This window comes from Mytilus californianus, unplaced genomic scaffold (assembly GCF_021869535.1).
Source record: "Mytilus californianus isolate M0D057914Y unplaced genomic scaffold, xbMytCali1.0.p SCAF_3, whole genome shotgun sequence".
Classification (NCBI taxonomy): Eukaryota; Metazoa; Mollusca; class Bivalvia; order Mytilida; family Mytilidae; genus Mytilus; species Mytilus californianus.
The window spans coordinates 96,910,322-96,930,510 of NW_026262679.1; the positions used below are offsets into that span (position 1 = coordinate 96,910,322).

General features: G+C 33.1%; 1 protein-coding gene across 1 annotated transcript in view; it reads left to right on the forward strand.

The window, feature by feature from the left end:
* Window positions 1-20,189, forward strand: part of LOC127733313 (E3 ubiquitin-protein ligase RNF115-like) — a 40,522-nt gene that overhangs the window by 15,639 nt on the left and 4,694 nt on the right. Inside the window, exons 4-8 of the mRNA XM_052242688.1 lie at window positions 526-761; window positions 8,326-8,376; window positions 15,001-15,079; window positions 15,596-15,689; window positions 18,441-18,556. Of these exons, the coding sequence (XP_052098648.1) occupies window positions 526-761; window positions 8,326-8,376; window positions 15,001-15,079; window positions 15,596-15,689; window positions 18,441-18,556 (576 nt within the window). The remainder of the gene's footprint in view (window positions 1-525; window positions 762-8,325; window positions 8,377-15,000; window positions 15,080-15,595; window positions 15,690-18,440; window positions 18,557-20,189) is intronic.

The window sequence follows — 20,189 nt, forward strand, 5'->3', positions numbered from 1 at the left end:
CTGCTTGCCTCATTTAATTATGAAACACTACAAAACTGACTATCATGAATTATTTTTTTCATTGAAACACATCATATTTGTCAACCTGGCATTTTATTAGGAAAGACTTTAGTGTTATCTACTTTACCTCATTATTCTGATTGTATTGCTATCTTTTTATTCTTACACTTAAAAAAATACATGAAAAAAGATAAGATATCTGTGTTTAAGTCTTTGGTTTAACTAGGACAAGGTTGTAAAGATTGAATTGTTATTTTTAGCGAGCTTATAATAGTGTTTCCTGCAGGAGGTTTTGGCGTGGTATGGCGCCCTGCCGTGATTTCTTGATGCCCTGCCCTTTTTAGGAAAAAAATTTGGCGCCATGCCCCTTTTCCGTCGTTTTTTAGAACGCCCTGCCATATAGTATATTTAAGCATTTGTTACATAAATGTGTTATTTAGAAATAAACTTAGTGGGTTCACCCTTTGACAAACTTTTCTTTTACAATATTAATTTTATTATTTCAAAATGATCAACATTTTTTAGATATGGGGCAGAGCCTTCCTTGAAAACTTCCAACAACAAGTTTCAGGTGTAAGTCAAGATCGTCCACAGAGGTCTACAAATTCAGAAGACAGGACAGAATCAGATTCTGAGGACACAGACACTGAGCATCCATTTGTAATGAGACGTAATGGTCCTGTTCCTTTCACCAGAATACAACTTAGAACAAGAAATAATCAACAGTCACAGAATCCTAGACAAGTTCCGTATCTTCAAGGGTAATTTTGACAGAAGGCTAGATTCAGTTCAGTTAGACAAGTGCATAATCAGGCTGATGCCTTTGGTGTGATTTTTGTCGAGTCTGCAATATTCGCCCTCCCCCCCCCCCCCCCCCTTGGCATATCTGTATACTTTTTTGTCTGGCCTGTATCTCTAATACTTTACGCAGGCAAACTATATTTGGTGAATGACATGCTTGTAAAGTGTACATATCTGTATGGCAGGTTTCATCTGACCTTGACCGCATTATCTACTATAATGGTTCATTAGTCAATATTATGTTTTCATGGTTAAGACTGTTTCTCAGATATTATAAGCAATAGGTTATCTATATTTGGTATATGGAATGATTGTAAGGTGTACATGTCACTCTGTGTGGCAGAGTTCATCTGACCTTTAGCTTATGAATAAATTTGTTTTATAACACTTTCTCCAAGACTTAATTTACTTATAAATTTTATCATGATCATTAAAGCAGGTGAGACATTTTAGGGTTAGCATTCTTGTTGACAATTTTCTCTTTTTCTGTTTAATAGTTGTTCTACATAATAAACCTTTCGGAATAGGTTAAAAAGTATATCCACAGCAGTCGCTTTTGAATTTAAGATTCCCCTAAGATAAGTTAGGAGGAGATTACTTATCAAAATTCAATTTTCAAATAAAACATTGGGTCTCACCTGTGAGGAATGTTGCTGGTGACAGCATAAACTATTTGTACATGTGTATTGCTTTATAGTTTAGGAGGTATGTGAGCTGGATTATCTTATGGTTTACAGTTTCATGTGGTTTTTGTCCTATTTCCTTGACTTTCCTAGTTCACGGTTTGATTATAATACTGAAAAACTTTGTCAAATTTTTTATGGAATTTTACAAATCGTGAATAAAAGCTTCTGCATGATCGGTACCTTGAGCAAAATTTTGGTTTTTATACTGCGGTCGTATATTGCTATGATATTGGCGTCGTCGTCCGAAGACACATGGGTTTTCGCACTATAACTTTAGTTTAAGTGAATGGATCTCTATGAAATTTTACGATAAGGTTAAATACCACAAAAGGAAGGTTGGGATTGATTTTGGGGGTTATGGTACCAACAGTTAAGGAATTATGTTCCAAAAATAAGCATTTTCTAGTTTCCAGACAATAACTTGTGGAACAGTGTATGGATTTCTCTGAAATTATACCACAAGTTTCCATACCACAAAGGGATGGTTAGGATTTGCGTTGGGGGGTTATGGCTCAAACCGTTTAGGAATTAGGGGCAAAAAACGGGGAAAAACAAGGTTGTCCTGGTTAATGGACAAATACTTTAGTACAAAACATAATTTAAAGCAGTGTAAGGGAGATAAATCAAATACATCATTTGAATTACCTCCCTTACACTGCTTTTAAATTATGTATTAAGTAATGGTTAATGAACAATTTAAAACAGTATAAGGGAGGTAATCCAAATACAACGTTTTGATTACTTCCCTTACACTGCTTTTAAATTATGTTTAAAGAAATGCATATTTATAAAGGAAGACCAGTAAAAATATCTGCAAATGTTGCATCTTTTTTTTTTTTACAAAAAAATACATATGAAAGATTTGACACCATATTTTAAATTCTATTATAAAATAGATTAAGTTAGAACTATGGTAAATTTAAATGGGTAATTATGGTTGCAAATTCCATTGGAAATTTGAATTGAGATTATGACCATATCTTGAGCGAAAGAATTTTTTGGGGGAAAAAGGGAGGGGGGTAAAAAGAAATTGTGGGGGGGGGGGGGGGGGGGGGGGCAATTTTTTCTCATTTCAGATTTCAGAAATTAAAGAGAATTGTTCTTCAAATATTATTTTTTTTTCAAATTTCAAATATTGAAAAATTTCAAGAAGAAATCTTTAATTGCACAGTATGGCGCATTAGATTTGTAAAATCTTTGACCACATTTATATTTTTGTTATGCCTAATCTGACCGTGTATTTAGATTTTTAATTTTGGGTCCAGTTTTCAAATTGGTCTACATTAAGGTCCAAAAGGTCCAAAATTAAACTTAGTTTAATTTTAACAAAAATTGAATATATGGGGTTCTTTGATATGCTGAATCTAAACATGTATTTAGATTTTTGATTTTGGGCCCAGTTTTCAAGTTGGTCCAAATTGGGGTCCAAAATTAAACTTTGTTTGATTTCAACAAAAATTAAATAAATGGGGTTCTTTGATATGCTGAATCTAACCATGTATTTAGATTTTTTATTTGTGGGCCCCGCTATCAAATTGGTTCATATTGATGTCAAAAGGGTCCAAAATTAAACTTTGTTTGATTTCATCAAAAATTGAATTATTGAGGTTCTTTGATATGCCAAATCTAACCGTGTATTTAGATTTTTAATTTTGGGTCCCGTTTTAAACTGGTCTACATTAAGATCCAAAGGGTCCAAAATTAAACTTAGTTTGATTTTAACAAAAATTGAATTCTTGGGGTTCTTTGATATGCCGAATCTAACCATGTGTTTGGATTTTTATACGACCGCAAAAATTTTTGTGGTCATTTATTGGTATGACGTTGGCGTCGTCGTCGTCGTCCAGCGTAGTCCGAAGACACATTGGTTTTCGCACTCTAACTATAGTTTAAGTGAATGGATCTCTATGAAATTTTACCATAAGGTTCAATACCACAAAAGGAAGGTTGGGATTGATTTTGGGGGTTATGGTACCAACAGTTAAGGAATTAGGGGCCAAAAAGGGGCCAAAAATAAGCATTTTTGTAACTTCCAGACATAACTTGTGTGTTAGTGTATGGATCTCTCTGACATTGTACCACAAGGTTCCATATCACACAGGGAATGCTGGGATTGATTTTGGGGGTAATTGCCTCAAAATATTAGGAATAAGGGGCCAAAAAAGGGGCAAAAAACAAGCATTTTTTCTAGTTTCATGACAATAACTTGTGTGTAAGTGTATGGATCTTTCTGAAATTGTACTACAAGGTTCCATATCACAAAGGGAAAGCTGGGTTTGAGTTTGGGGTAATTGCCCTAAAAGTTTAGGAATTTGGGGCCAAAAAGGGGCCAAAAATAAGCATTTTTGTAACTTCCAGACATAACTTGTGTGTTAGTGTATGGATCTCTCTGACATTGTACCACAAGGTTCCATATCACACAGGGAATGCTGGGATTGATTTTGGGGGTAATTGCCTCAAAATATTAGGAATAAGGGGCCAAAAAAGGGGCAAAAAACAAGCATTTTTTCTAGTTTCATGACAATAACTTGTGTGTAAGTGTATGGATCTTTCTGAAATTGTACTACAAGGTTCCATATCACAAAGGGAAAGCTGGGTTTGAGTTTGGGGTAATTGCCCTAAAAGTTTAGGAATTTGGGGCCAAAAAGGGGCCAAAATACACATTTTTCTAGTTTCCAGACAATAACTTGTGTTCAAGTGTATGGATCTCTCTGAAATTGTACTGCAAGGTACCATACCACAAAGGGAAGGCTGGGATTGAGTTAGGGGTGATGAATCATAAGGGGGTTCAAAAAATTTGGGGGGGGGGGGGGGGGTTTCCTTTTTTTTTTCTTTTAAAATTTTCCATTTTAAGTTGGTTATTTCTGATTTATATTTAAAAGCAAATAATAATGATATGGTAGGAGATACACACCAAACAGGATGTGTAAATTATTATATAACAAGTATTGTGCAATAGCAAGAAATTTTCAACTGCACAGTATTGCACAATAGCAAGAAATCTTCAATTGCACAGTATTGCCCAATAGCAAGAAATCTTCAATTGCACAGTATTGCCCAATAGCAAGAAATATCCAATAGCACAATATTGCGCAATAGCAAGAAATTGTCAATTGTACAGTATTGCGCAATAGCAAGAAATATTCAATTGCACAGTATTGTGCAAAAAAAGATACTTCGTATAAATTGCTTATTTCTTGACCAATTTCAATGGGGTTTTTGGGCCCGTTTTTAAATTGGTCCACATTGAGGTCCAAAGGGTCCAAAATTAAACTTTGTTTGATTTCATCAAAAATTGAATTATTGGGGTTCTTTGATATGCTGAATCTAACCGTGTATTTAGATTCTTAATTTTTGGTTCCGTTTTCAAATTGGTCTACATTAAGGTCCAAAGGGTCCAAAATTAAACTTAGTTTGATTTTAACAAAAATTGAATTCTTAGGGTTCTTTGATATGCTGAATCTAAACATGTATTTAGATTTTTGATTATGGGCCATGTTTTCAAGTTGGTCCAAATCGGGGTCCAAAATTAAACTTTGTTTGATTTCAACAAAAATTGAATATATGGGGTTCTTTGATATGTTGAATCTAACCATGTATTTAGATTTTTGATTTTTGGGCCCCGTTATCAACTTTGTTCACATTGAAGTCAAAAGTGTCCAAAATTAAACTTTGTTTGATTTCATCAAAAATTGAATTCTTGGGGTTCTTTGATATGCTGAATCTAACCATGTATTTAGATTTTGGATATTGGACCATAATAGGTGAATGTCCAATTTAAAATTTTTAAGTTCTTAGACCACATTCATTCTGTGTCAGAAACCTATGCTGTGTCAAATATTTAATCACAATCCAAATTCAGAGCTGTATCAAGCTTGAATGTTGTGTCCATACTTGCCCCAACTGTTCAGGGTTCGACCTCTGCTGTCGTATCAAGCTGCGCCCTGCGGAGCATTTTATTTATTATGGGCCCAGTTTTCAAGTTGGTCCAAGTTGGGGTCCAAAATTAAACTTTGTTTGATTTCAACAAAAATTAAATATATGGGGTTCTTTGATATGCTGAATTTAACCATGTATTTAGATTTTTTATTTGTGGGCCCTGCTATCAAATTGGTTCATATTGATGTCAAAAGGGTCCAAAATTAAACTTTGTTTGATTTCATCAAAAATTGAATTATTGAGGTTCTTTGATATGCCAAATCTAACCGTGTATTTAGATTTTTAATTTTGGGTCCCGTTTTAAACTGGTCTACATTAAGATCCAAAGGGTCCAAAATTAAACTTAGTTTGATTTTAACAAAAATTGAATTCTTGGGGTTCTTTGATATGCCCAATCTAACCATGTGTTTAGATTTTTATACGACCGCAAAAATTTTTGCGGTCGTATATTGGTATGACGTTGGCGTCGTCGTCGTCGTCCAGCGTAGTCCGAAGACACATTGGTTTTCGCACTCTAACTTTAGTTTAAGTGAATGGATCTCTATGAAATTTTACCATAAGGTTCAATACCACAAAAGGAAGGTTGGGATTGATTTTGGGGGTTATGGTACCAACAGTTAAGGAATTAGGGGCCAAAAATAAGCATTTTTGTAACTTCCAGACATAACTTGTGTGTTAGTGTATGGATCTCTCTGACATTCTACCACAAGGTTCCATATCACACAGGGAATGCTGGGATTGATTTTGGGGGTAATTGCCTCAAAATATTAGGAATAAGGGGCCAAAAAAGGGGCAAAAAAACAAGCATTTTTTCTAGTTTCATGACAATAACTTGTGTGTAAGTGTATGGATCTTTCTGAAATTGTACTACAAGGTTCCATATCACAAAGGGAAAGCTGGGTTTGAGTTTGGGGTAATTGCCCTAAAAGTTTAGGAATTTGGGGCCAAAAAGGGGCCAAAATACACATTTTTCTAGTTTCCAGACAATAACTTGTGTTCAAGTGTATGGATCTCTCTGAAATTGTACTGCAAGGTACCATACCACAAAGGGAAGGCTGGGATTGAGTTAGGGGTGATGAATCATAAGGGGGTTCAAAAAATTTTGGGGGGGGGGGGGGGGTTTCCTTTTTTTTTTCTTTTAAAATTTTCCATTTTAAGTTGGTTATTTCTGATTTATATTTAAAAGCAAATAATAATGATATGGTAGGAGATACACACCAAACTGGATGTGTAAATTATTACATAATAAGTATTGTGCAATAGCAAGAAATTTTCAACTGCACAGTATTGCACAATAGCAAGAAATCTTCAATTGCACAGTATTGCGCAATAGCAAGAAATCTTCAATTGCACAGTATTGTGCAATAGCAAGAAATATCCAATAGCACAATATTGCGCAATAGCAAGAAATTGTCAATTGTACAGTATTGCGCAATAGCAAGAAATATTCAATTGCACAGTATTGTGCAAAAAAAGATACTTCGTATAAATTGCTTATTTCTTGACCAATTTCAATGGGGTTTTTGGGCCCCGTTTTTAAATTGGTCCACATTGAGGTCCAAAGGGTCCAAAATTAAACTTTGTTTGATTTCATCAAAAATTGAATTATTGGGGTTCTTTGATATGCTGAATCTAACCGTGTATTTAGATTCTTGATTTTTGGTTCCGTTTTCAAATTGGTCTACATTAAGGTCCAAAGGGTCCAAAATTAAACTTAGTTTGATTTTAACAAAAATTGAATTCTTAGGGTTCTTTGATATGCTGAATCTATTTAGATTTTTGATTATGGGCCATGTTTTCAAGTTGGTCCAAATCGGGGTCCAAAATTAAACTTTGTTTGATTTCAACAAAAATTGAATATATGGGGTTCTTTGATATGTTGAATCTAACCATGTATTTAGATTTTTGATTTTTGGGCCCCGTTATCAACTTTGTTCACATTGAAGTCAAAAGTGTCCAAAATTAAACTTTGTTTGATTTCATCAAAAATTGAATTCTTGGGGTTCTTTGATATGCTGAATCTAACCATGTATTTAGATTTTGGATATTGGACCATAATAGGTGAATGTCCAATTTAAAATTTTTAAGTTCTTAGACCACATTCATTCTGTGTCAGAAACCTATGCTGTGTCAAATATTTAATCACAATCCAAATTCAGAGCTGTATCAAGCTTGAATGTTGTGTCCATACTTGCCCCAACTGTTCAGGGTTCGACCTCTGCTGTCGTATCAAGCTGCGCCCTGCGGAGCATTTTATTTATTATGGGCCCAGTTTTCAAGTTGGTCCAAGTTGGGGTCCAAAATTAAACTTTGTTTGATTTCAACAAAAATTGAATATATGGGGTTCTTTGATATGCTGAATCTAACCATGTATTTTGATTTTTGGGCCCGTTATCAAATTGGTCCACATTGAGGTCAAAAGGGTCCAAAATTAAATTTTGTTTGATTTCATCAAAAATTGAATTCTTTGGATTCTTTGATATGCTGAATCTAACCATGTATTTAGATTTTGGATATTGGACCATAATAGGTAAATTAAAATTTTTTAAGTTCTTAGACCACATTCATTCTGTGTCAGAAACCTATGCTGTGTCAAATATTTAATCACAATCCAAATTCAGAGCTGTATCAAGCTTGAAAGTTGTGTCCATACTTGCCCCAACTGTTCAGGGTTTGACCTCTGCGGTCGTATCAAGCTGTGCCCAGCGGAGCATTTAATTTAATTTTGATTTTCTTTATTTTACTGATAATGGAAACAGCATTTTTGGCAGTCAATATTACAATTTTCCACCTTGCAGTTGCATGTGAGACATAGGATTCTATAGAGCTCTTTACAAATGTTTTAACATATTATGCTTTAAATATTCTGAGTAAAAAAGTTCTCCTTATTATATTGCAGGTTGTTACAAATGTTTATAGACAGATTATCAGATGCCCATGGTCCAGCATTGTAAGTTTAGTCTTTAAAAGTGTTTAAAAAAATGAATGCCACTTAAGTGGTCAGTGTTTACCAAACATTATGCTGTAGACTATTATTGGTCAAGTATGACATCAATGATCAATGCTCACAACATGTTCCAATATTAAACTCATATGAAAGAAGTTTCTTGTAATTTTAATGTTATCGAACAAATGCATGCGTATATACTAAACTAAATCATGTATGCATGTTTTTATATTCATTTTGAATCTATAACATATTATCTATAAATAATATTTCATTCAGTGCTTGTTGATCACAAGCTAATTAACTTCCGAGTTTGTTGCCGAAATTAACCATTGATAAGCAATCAACACAGATAATGTGATAAATAAGTGAATTGATAGAGACAATATATTTTTATGCCCCACCTACGATAGTAGTAGGAGCATTATGTTTTCTGGTCTGTGCGTCCGTTCGTTCGTTCGTCTGTCCAACCGTCTGTCCAGCTTCAGGTAAAAGTTTTTGGTCAAGGTAGTTTTTGATGGAGTTGAAGTCCAATCAACTTGAAACTTAGTACACATGTTTCCTGTGATATGATCTTTTAAATTTTAATGCCAAATTAGAGTTTTGACCCCAATTTCATGGTCCACTGAACATAGAAAATGATAGCGCTAGTGGGGCATCCATGTACTATGGACACATTCTTGTTTGTTATATTTTACATGCGTTCCCATTGGTAAATCTTTTCCTTAACAGTTGTTGAATGATTTGGTGTATTATATTTGTTCTTTAAGAATCAGTCATTACTATTTACCATCCAGTACACGTTTGTTTACATTCTTTCATCATGGTTTTCCCCTCGCACTTGCGCTGTGAGGTCACTGAAGTTCTAATGAGAGGTCTCGTAGTTAAGGTCACTGCATACAGGAAAATATGGGCAGTTTGGGTGTACGGGAAGACAATAATTCAATAGCAGTAGTACAATTGTGAAGATTTTGATAACATAAATGATTTCTTTTACAAGAAAGTTCATGTACACTTGTTTTATAGTAAAACTCAGCCATTCAAGTATATAAAACATGTTCAACTTTTTTTTTAAATTTGAAGTTTCATATGACTTAGTTTTAAAAATTTGTCCGATGACCCAGTTCGCCAACCAAGATGGCCAACATGGCTAAAAATAGAACATAGGGGTAAAATGCAGTTTTTGGCTTATATCTCTGAAACCAAAGCATTTATAGTAAATCTGACACGGGGTTAAATTGTTTATCAGTCAATTTCTATCTGCCCTGAAATTTTCAGACGAACTGGACAACCCGTTGTTGGGTTGCTACCCCTGAATTGGTTATTTTAAGGAAATTTTGCAGTTTTTGGTTATCTTGCATATTATTAAAGATAGAGATAAACTGTAAACAGCAATAAATGTTCAGAAAAGTAAGATCTACAAATAAGTCAACATGAACAAAATTGTCAGTTGACCCCTTAAGGAGTTATTGCCCTTTATAGTAAATTTTTTAACAATTTTTCTTAAATTTTTGTAATCTTTTACAAAAATCTTCTCTGAAACTGCTGAGACAAATTTATCTAAACTTGGCCACAATCATCATTAGGGTTTATAGTTTCAAAAACATGTCCGATGACCGCGCCCACAAACCAAGATGGCCGACATGGCTAAAAATAGTACATAGAGGTAAAATGCAGTTTTTGGCTTATATCTCTGAAACCAAAGCATTTAGAGCAATCTGACATGGGGTAAATATGTTAATCAGGTTGAGATCTTTCTGCACTGAAATTTTCAGATGAATCAGACAACCCCTTGTTGGGTTGCTGCCCCTGAATTGGTAATTTTAAGGAAATTTTGCCGTTTTTATAAGTCCGTTTACGGGACGTATTATGGTATACCGTTGACCGTCCGTCCGTAATCAAGCTTGAATATTGTGTCCATTTTTGCCCCAACTGTTCAGGGTTGGACCTCTGCGGGCGTATCCAGCTGCGCTCAGCGAAGCAGTTTATTGGTTATTATCTTGAATATTATTATAGTAGAGATAAACAGCAATAATGTACAGCAAAGTAAGATCTACAAATAGGTCTGCATGACCAAAATGGTCAATTGACCCCTTTAGGAGTTCTGGAGTTATTGCCCTTTATAGTAAATTTTTAACAATTTTCATAAATTTTGTAAATTTTTGTAAATTTTTACAAAATATTTTCCTCTGAAACTGAAAGTGCATTATAAAGAGAGATAATTGAAAGCAGCAAGAATGTTCAGTGAAGTAAGATCTACAAACACATCACCATCACCAAAACACAATTTTGTCATGAATCCATGTGTGTCCTTTGTTTGATATGCACATAGACCAAGGTGAGCGATATAGGCTCTTTAGAGCCTCTAGTTACTGCTCTAGGGTTGTGCCCCGTTAAAAAATGGAAAAATTGCTGATTTTTTCGATTCCGTTCTTTAACTTTTAAGTTTGCCTCAACTTAATGTGAAGAATGTATACACAATGCTTATTACCCCAAAACTCAGATCAAGTACAAATTTTGGTAGCGTCACATTTACAGTTCTTGAGTTGTGACTCTTAATAACGTTAATGCTAGCGGGGGCATCATTTGTATCATGGACACATTCCCTTTTTATTGATCACAGCCTTCAATATAAATTCACTTTCATTACAGTTGTATTGATTTAAGTAAACTGTTGTATTTTAATAAAAAATGAGGTATTTTTGGCAAATGAACCAATGCTATCCAAAAGAGTTTAAAGGAGGAAGATATGTTAACAACTATAGGCAACCATATGGTCGTCAACAATGAGAAAAACTTGTACCATATAGTAAGCTATAAAAGGCCCTGATATGAAACATGTGGAACAATTCAAACAAGAAACCTTACGGGTTAATCAGTAACAAAACATTTTACTAAAAACAAATATGAAGGACCTAAACCAATAGAAAAATATTAAATTTACAGGCCCTTGACATGGCATAGGCACATAAAGAAATTAACAGAGCTTTCTGTATATTTGATTATTTTAGATCTACAGTTTAAGGTTGCATTAGAAAATATCAAAAATTTTCTATGACAAACAATTTTTGATAATTGCTGACGAGACAAAGGTTTAGTTAAAAACATCAAAGCTGTGATTAAATACATATTTGAAATAATACACGTCTATAACCTATTTGAAATAATACACATCTATAACCTTTTTGAAATAATACACATCTACAGTTGCAAACTTTCCAGAGGTGCTATCCAGCACTTTGATTTTTTTTTGGCCAACAACATAAGTTACATGTATTAGACAAAAAAACAATGTTAGAGCACTAAAAAACTTTATAAAAGAATTTGAAACGATTTGTTTCATAAAATTTTTCGTGTAGGGTGCTTTTTAGGTGAGAAGAAAGGCAACATCAAACAATCTTAATTTTATTTTTTGCCTAATTTTGATGGTTCATTGATTGACATGAAGTTGTCAGGAAGAACAATGAAATACATTAGAGACTAAAATCTTATGAAGTCAAATACAGAAAAGTATGGTTACCAAAGACAATGAGCCTAAACATATCAGCCAAATAGGCAAATCCATTAAGTACAACAACATAACTTAAAAACTAAAAATATACAATAAATATATAAATCAAGCTAATACCAAAGCATTGACTATTTGGCAGACAAAACCTTTTTCCAGTCCCAACAGCTGTTACTGATTTCAGTGCAACAATGCATATTTCTGTTATAGCCTTCATTATGTGTGCTTGAGACTAAAAAATGGTAAGCATCAAAAGCTATAAGGCTTAAACAGAAGTCAGAACTGTTTAGTGAACAAATCATTAAAAATGATCTTAAACAAGTTGTCAAGAGAACATCATTAGAAATGGTCCTTAATAAGCCAAGATTACAAATCATGTAAAATGGTCCTAAATAAGTTGTCAGGAGAACAAATCATTAAAAATGGTCTTAAACAAATTGTCAAGGGAACAAATCATTAGAAATGGTCCTTAATAAATCGTCTAGATTACAAATCATAAAAAATGGTCCTGAATATGTTGTCAAGAGAACAAATCATTAAAAATGTTCATAGATAAGTGGTAAAGATAACAAATCATTTAAAATGGTCCTAAACATGCTTCAAGAGAACAATTCACTTAAAATGGTCCTAAACAAATTGTCAAGAGAACAAATCATTTTAAATGGTCCTAAACAAATTGTCAAGAGAACAAGTCATTTTAAATGGTCCTAAATAAATCATCAAGATTACAAATCATTAAAAATGGTTCTCAATAAGTGGTCAAGAGAACAAATCATTAAAAATGGTCCTAAACAAGTTTTCAAGAGAACAAATCATTATAAATGGTCCTAAAATAAAGAAGTGGTCAAGACAACAAATCATTTAAAATTGTCCTAAATAAGTCTTCAAGACAACAAATCATTAAAACTGGTCCTAAATAATTTTCAGGCAGAATCAATGATTATTGGAATTTAAAGCTTAACAAATAATTGAAAGCTAAGATTTCATTTTGCACAAGTGAAGCAATTAAATTTGATATCAGAGACAACTTACAACTATTGCATACCATTATCTTAATATTTGCAGACCCTATTTATTTCCGTCTTTTGGTGTAGTACTCTCTTTTTTGCCCTTGAAACTTGAAAAAAAAAGTTTCTTCTTATGCTTAGCACAAAGGGACTTTCTGGAAAAAATCCCAACTTGAAACTCGATAAAATGTGTCCATTGAAAGTGATTTCTATTTTGGAGACAAATGGAAGTCCAGTCCTGGTTGGTTACGAGATAATGTAATATTGTTGCAGAATATTAAAATAATATAGCAAATGATGTTTGATTTTTTTCACGGATGTATCTCATTGAAAACAACAGGAAGTGTTAAATCGGGAAGTTGTTTAAATGCAAATGGCAGTTGGTGAATCTTATACGGAGTACAGAATTATTACAAATATTCTGAAATACACAATAAATGAATAAATTGTAATATTTATGTTGATAAATTAGTGCTGAAATTAATATTAATCTCTACTGATTTTTGTCGAGCCTGCCAAATTTATTTTTCTAAAGCGAGACATAGCGATCCTAGATTCCGTTGGCAGATGAAACATTTAGGTTCAGTCTAAGTTTTTGGACATAGATAACTTTGTTAAACCTACATGGAATTTTATGAAATTGGGACAGAAGCTTGTTTAAGACCAAAATACAGTATCCAGCGCGAAATTTTGAAAATATTTATTTTCATTTTTCCTTATTTTACTAATAAATGGACTTAAGTTTTTTTACAGTTAACTTCAGATTTTTTCTGAGGTTAAAGTTTATCAGTCATCAATAACAGTTAAACTTTGTCAAACCTTCATGGAATTTGATTTAATTTGGACAGAAGCTTGTTTATGATCAAAAGACAAAATTTTGGAAAATATTTATTTTCATTTTTTCCGTATTTTACTGATAAATGGACTTAGTTTTTTTTACAGTTACATGTAACAAGTAGATACAGTTTGTGGTTAAAGTTTGTTACACATCAAGTACTTTATAAAACTTTGACACTAGCTTTTTAAATGTCTGAAGCAAACCTTTGAAAGTATATTTTTTTCATTTTTAGTATTTTTCTGATAGATGAACTTAAATTTTTACATTTAACATTTTACAGACACTTTGGGATTAAAATTTTTTTACATGATAAATTTGTAAACCTTCATGGAACTTGGGAGACACAGGGAACCCTTTATGAATTTTATTTGTTGTTTGTTGGTAATCAAGGAATCGTTTAATCTGGATTATCACACTCTTATTGGATTTCAATTAGAAAGTCTAATCATTGTCAAAACAAATCAATTGACAAATTCATTTTGTTCCGTAATCAAATTCGTACAGTTGACAAGATGGCATTGACATGTCTGCAATTATGATTTGTATGAAGGTTTTTAAAATGTCACAAAGTGAAAACGTATTTAAAATCATCACTTTTTTCAACTTTACAACGTTAAAAGTCACATGATGTGACCACCTGATACTACGAAAGTAAAAACAATGGTGGTCGCTATCATCAAATGAGCGTGTTTCATTCAATTTTCATACATTTACCTTCTGTATTCCTTTGTTAGAACATATATACAAAGTAAGTAATAAACTCGAGAAACACCTACACTAATTTGGTCATTGACAGAATCCTTCATCTGTAATTTGGACATGATCAAATGCAACTCCTGGGTGGCAACAGAAAACACAAGAAAACGCAAAAACACAACTACTAAAGCATTTAAATGATTTTTATTTGCATAGAACTTTACAAATCAGATACAAGAAGGTACAAATAGTAAAATAAAACAACTATCAAGTTTATGCTATGAAAATATTTTTCTCCTGACTACCTCATTTCTTGGTTGGAATTTGGACCTGAAAAAAAAACTAAAGAACAGTGCAGCCATACATGATATGCACCCCCCTTTTCAGAAATCAATCCCAGGGTAAAAATCTGCATACTATAAACACCAAAAGACAGTATTTCCATTGCTTGATTACATATTTAGTTGCAAAACAGTTCATAGCCACTATAATTTGGACCAGTAAACTTTGGATTTGGACCTTTGAAACCAAATGACTTGTAATTTTAAAAGAACTAATATCTCTCTTTTATTCTTCAGAAATTTTATACCCATGATGCATGGTAATCCAGGAGATTATGCATGGGGTGTTCATGGTCTAGACAATATTGTTACACAGGTAAAATGATTTTCATATTTTCAAAAAATCTTAGTCAATTTAATTAGAATTATTCATTTACACAACCTTTATATGGATACACTTTATTTATTAATGTAAAATACAAAAGGCTTGCAAGTATAAATAGAATTAAACATTTATGTGGAAAGTTCAAAAAAAAATTTTAATTATTTTTTTTTGAAATTTCATGCTCAATAAATTTACAACTAATTTAATCATGATTTGTCCTATAATGTGTGAATTTTCCTTCATCATAAGTTTCTAAGACACTCTTTCAAATTTTTCATCCTCTTGAAGCACGATTAAATTCTTATTTCAAATTTCAAGTGATTGTTAACAATTCACATAATAGGACCTTAAACATTGTAGCAAATCATTGAAGGAATTTACCATTTGTATGCATATTTTTATTTTAAAGTCCATTTCATTGAAATAAGTTTATGTAGTAGATTTTAAATTGTCTTTCCTTGAAGCCTATACGTTTCACTCCTTAATCAACATGTGTTATCCTTTCAGTTATTGAATCAATTAGAAGGTTCAGGTCCAGCTCCTGCTGAGAAAAGTAAAATAGATTCATTACCTTCAATAAAAATAACACCCAAGCTTGTAGGTAAGTGATTGTATCATAAAGGATATGAGATATTTACATAAATACATCATGTGACCTGTTGTTACACTAATATTCTGCCTCTACTCAATGTGATGACCATGCTTTTATGCAACAGTCAAAATTAGGTGTTCTTTTCGTCCAACAACCTCTTAAATCCTACACATTGATGAACTTAATTTGTTTTGAAATTTGTTCCTGAATATGCATAAAAATGTTTACCTAAGCAACATACAGTCAATCAATCTTAATTTTAGCTTTGTAACTTTATATATAAATTCTAACGCTGTATTTAGTGTACTGCAACATTCTTCCACTAAAGACACAGTTTTTCTGAGTCAAAAAGCGAGACTTAGGTATGCTTTTTCTGATGGCAGCGGCAGTGTCAATAATGTATTAGTTTGTGATTAGGTCAGTTTATGGGGAACCACTAGTGGTAGATCAATGATATTTGGTATGCAGTTGTATTAGCATTGGCACATCTCATTTCCATGGAGATTATTTGGTCCTGCCCCCTTTGTTATAGTCTATTGACTTTGAAACTTTTGTTTACTTTACATGTATTAGTTTGTGGTTAGGTCAGTTAATGGGGAACCACTTGTGGTAGGTCAATGATATTTGGTATGCAGTCGTGTTAGCATTGGCACATCTCATTTCCATGGAGATTACTTGGTTCTGCCTCCTCATTCATGGTCTATTGACTTTGAAACTTTTTGCATAGTTTACATGTATTAGTTTGTGATTAGGTCAGTTAATGGGACCACTAGTGGTAGGTTTATGGTATATGGTATGTAGATGCATTAGCCTTGGTACATTTCATTACCACAGAGTTTATTTGGCTCTGCCCTCTCAGTCATGGTCTATTTACTTTGAATGTTTTGAATAGCTCTCATGATAAAGTTTGTGATTAGATCAGTTTAAGAGGAACCACTAATGTTAAGTCAATGATATTTGGTATGCAGTTTATCCAATTAGTGTAAGTCCTGTGATCATAATTATTTGCGTATTTCTCAGGATTTATCATTAAACATAGCATTGAATGAAAACGAAAAGTAAATTTCCAGTAAAAATATTGAAAAGAAGCATGTTTTCAGCTTTTTTTTATATAGCTGAGGGATAATTCTGATGATTACAAGACTCAGCAAGTGTATCAGACACATGGTTCATGCAATGGCGCATCAAGACAGAAAACCATACGTCTGGGGTGCGAATAATATGCGCCTTAACGAGAACATTGTTAGTACGACAAACACAGGTTTTGTCTCAATATGACAAATCAGTGGTGCATGAATTTGGAACAATAGATGGCCAAATCAATTATGTAGTTGAAAAGCATTGAAAACCAAAAGTTCTGTTAAGGGTCAACAAATTACCAGATTTATGAAAATTAGATTAAGCACAAACGTAGCGGAGGGGGCATTAAGTTTGATCCTTGTCCATCTGTACGTCCTGAAATTGGTTTCAATTCTCTAACTTAAGTTTTTACTATTCTAGAGTTATGCCCCTTTACAAATGGAAAAATTGCTGATTTTTTGTTTCCATTCTCTAACTTAAGTTTGCCTCAACCAAATGTTATGAAACTTATACACAATGCCCATTACCACAAAACTCAGATCAAGTACAAATTTGTGTAGCGGTTTTACAGTTTTTGAGTTATGTCCCTTTATAATGTTTTATACAAGCAGGGGCATCATCTGTGTCCCATGGACACAATCCCCATTTATTTTCATTTCATGAGAACACACATATTCATTTTGACGATAATTTAAATTGAATGTGGTCTCAGTTATTAAACCACCCCATGGTCATATCCTTATTTGACCTGGTCGTTCTAGTCAAGGTTTTAAGGCATATCTTAATCCAACTGGGAACTAGTTATTATTTTTCCAAAAAAGTAGGTCTTGCAAACAGTTGATAGGACTGGCAAAACTGTTTTATATGCAGAACCCAATGTCTGACAGGAAATTTTTATTATCTGCATCTCTGTAGGTTAGTGTAAAGGCCACCACTTATGATAAGTCAATGGTATTTTGTATGCAGTTTTATTAGCATCGGCATTTCTCATTTCCATGGAGGTTATTTGGTCCTGCTTTTTAAGTCAATGTTTTGCATAGTTTACATGTTTAAATATTGCAATTTGGATTCAATATTTGCATTATACTACCAAAATTACAAAAAGGTGAGGCATATCTCTGTGTCAACAGTTTATGAAATAAGGCTTTAGTTTGATAACCTGGAGTTTTTAATAGTGATATAATTATGAATTTCATACCATTATATGATAGGCTTATTTCTCTGGAGGTCTTAGAAAGTTGTATCCATTTTGCATGATGCCACCACCCATGTTGGTCTTTTTTTTTATCCTCAGCATAAGAGCAAGATAGGGGAACTAGAAGGAGATTTGACTTCAATATTGAATTTCAGAAATGCAAATCCAAAATAGAGACTTGGTACTTATGTCCTCCCTTTTGCCTTTTCGAAAAAAAAATTATTCAAATAACATGACTGTTGGTGTTTCTTTAAATATTGTAACTGGAATGTGTAAATACTCTAAACAAACATTGATATACAGATACAAGCATATGAAATATGCATAAAAAGAAAAATTCACTTGCCCCTTTGGCAAAAAGTTGCATTTTCCAATATCAAAACTGTTCATTCCCTGGTTGACCCTGAAACAGGAATTGTCATAATGCTTTGAAATCTTGTGGTTACTTTCAGATGAATAGTTAATATGAATTCCTTTTATTTCAGATAAAGGTGCACATTGCGCCATATGTTTTGAAGATTTTAATTTAGACGAAGAAGTAAAACGGTTACCCTGTGATCACCATTATCATAATGACTGTATAGTTAAATGGTTAGAAATGGTAAGTTTATTCAGGATACTAATATCTCTGTGAAAACTTTGGAGCATTTTTCCCAAACCAGGGCTTCCTCAAAAAAATTGAGTCAGCCAGACACTTTTTTAGCTCACCTGACCCGAAGGGTCAAGTGAGCTTTTCTCATCACTTGGCGTCCGTCGTCGTCCGTCGTCGTTAGCTTTTTACAAAAATCTTCTCCTCTGAAACACTGGGCCAAATTTAACCAAAATTGGCCACAATCATCATTAGGGTATCTAGTTTAAAAAATGTGTCCGATGACCCCGCCAACCAACCAAGATGGCCGCCATGGCTAAAAATAGAACATAGGGGTAAAATGTAGATTTTGGCTTATATCTCTGAAACCAAAGCATTTAGAGGAAATCTGACATAGGGTAAAACTGATTATCAGGTCAAGATCTATCTGCCCTGAAATTTTCAGACAAATCTGACAACCTGTTGTTGGGTTGCTGCCCCTGAATTGGTAATTTTAAGGAAATTTTGCAGTTTTTGGTTATTATCCTGAATATTATTATAGATAGAGATAAACTGTAAACAGCAATAATGTTCAGCAAAGTAAGATCTACAAATAAGTTGTCATGACCAAAATTGTCAGTCGACCCCTTTAGGAGTTATTGCCCTTAATAATCAATTTTTAACAATTTTTCGTAAATTTTTGTAATCTTTTACAAAAATCTTCTTCTCTGAAACTACTGATACAAATTTAACCATACTTGGCCATAATCATTATTAGGGTATCTAGTTTAAAAAATTTGTCCGATGACCCCGCCAACCAACCAAGATGGCCGCCATGGCTAAAAATAGAACATAGGGGTAAAATGCAGTTTTTGGTTTATATCTCTGAAACTAAAGCATTTAGAGCAAATCTGACATGTGGCAAAAATGTTCATCAGATTTAGATTTATCTGCCCTGAAATTTTCAGACAAATCCGACGACCCGTTGTTGGGTTGCTGCCCCTGAGTTAGTAATTTTACAAAAATTTTGCAGTTTTTTGTTATTATCTTAGATATCATTATAATATCTAATATCTAATACTATTAATTATGATTTTAACCTTATTTCACATGATTTCCAAAGCATCAGTAAATACAGGTGAGCGACACAGGCTCTTGAGAGCCTCTAGTTTCAATACCATTTTAATTTTTCTTGGTTTCATAACTAAAGGCTTTTAGACCAAACAAGGATAATCATAAAAGGAATTAAGTGTAAGTAATTTGGTCACAAGGCCCTGAAATGGTAACTTCATATTTTGATGTTTGTTCTGTTTATTGACAGTAGGTCACATTTATACGGTTTCTTTAACTAACATTGATAATCTTCAAATGTGTATTGTCAAGGGACTTAAGTGTATGCTATACTTTTTATAAGGTATGTTCCAGATTTAAATCTTAGGAGGGAGGCAATTTTCTTAGACCCCAACCACCCATAATAATATAAAATCTTTATTTTATTTATAATTCTCACAAAATTCTGAAGAAAATGCAACCACCAACAATTTATTGATTTGAGTGCTTCTCACCACATAATTCAATTCAAAATATTTTATTATTCTAATATCAATCATACATTTAAACAAAGGGATTGGACAAAAGGCAACGCCTTTACAAATCCTTTCCTATA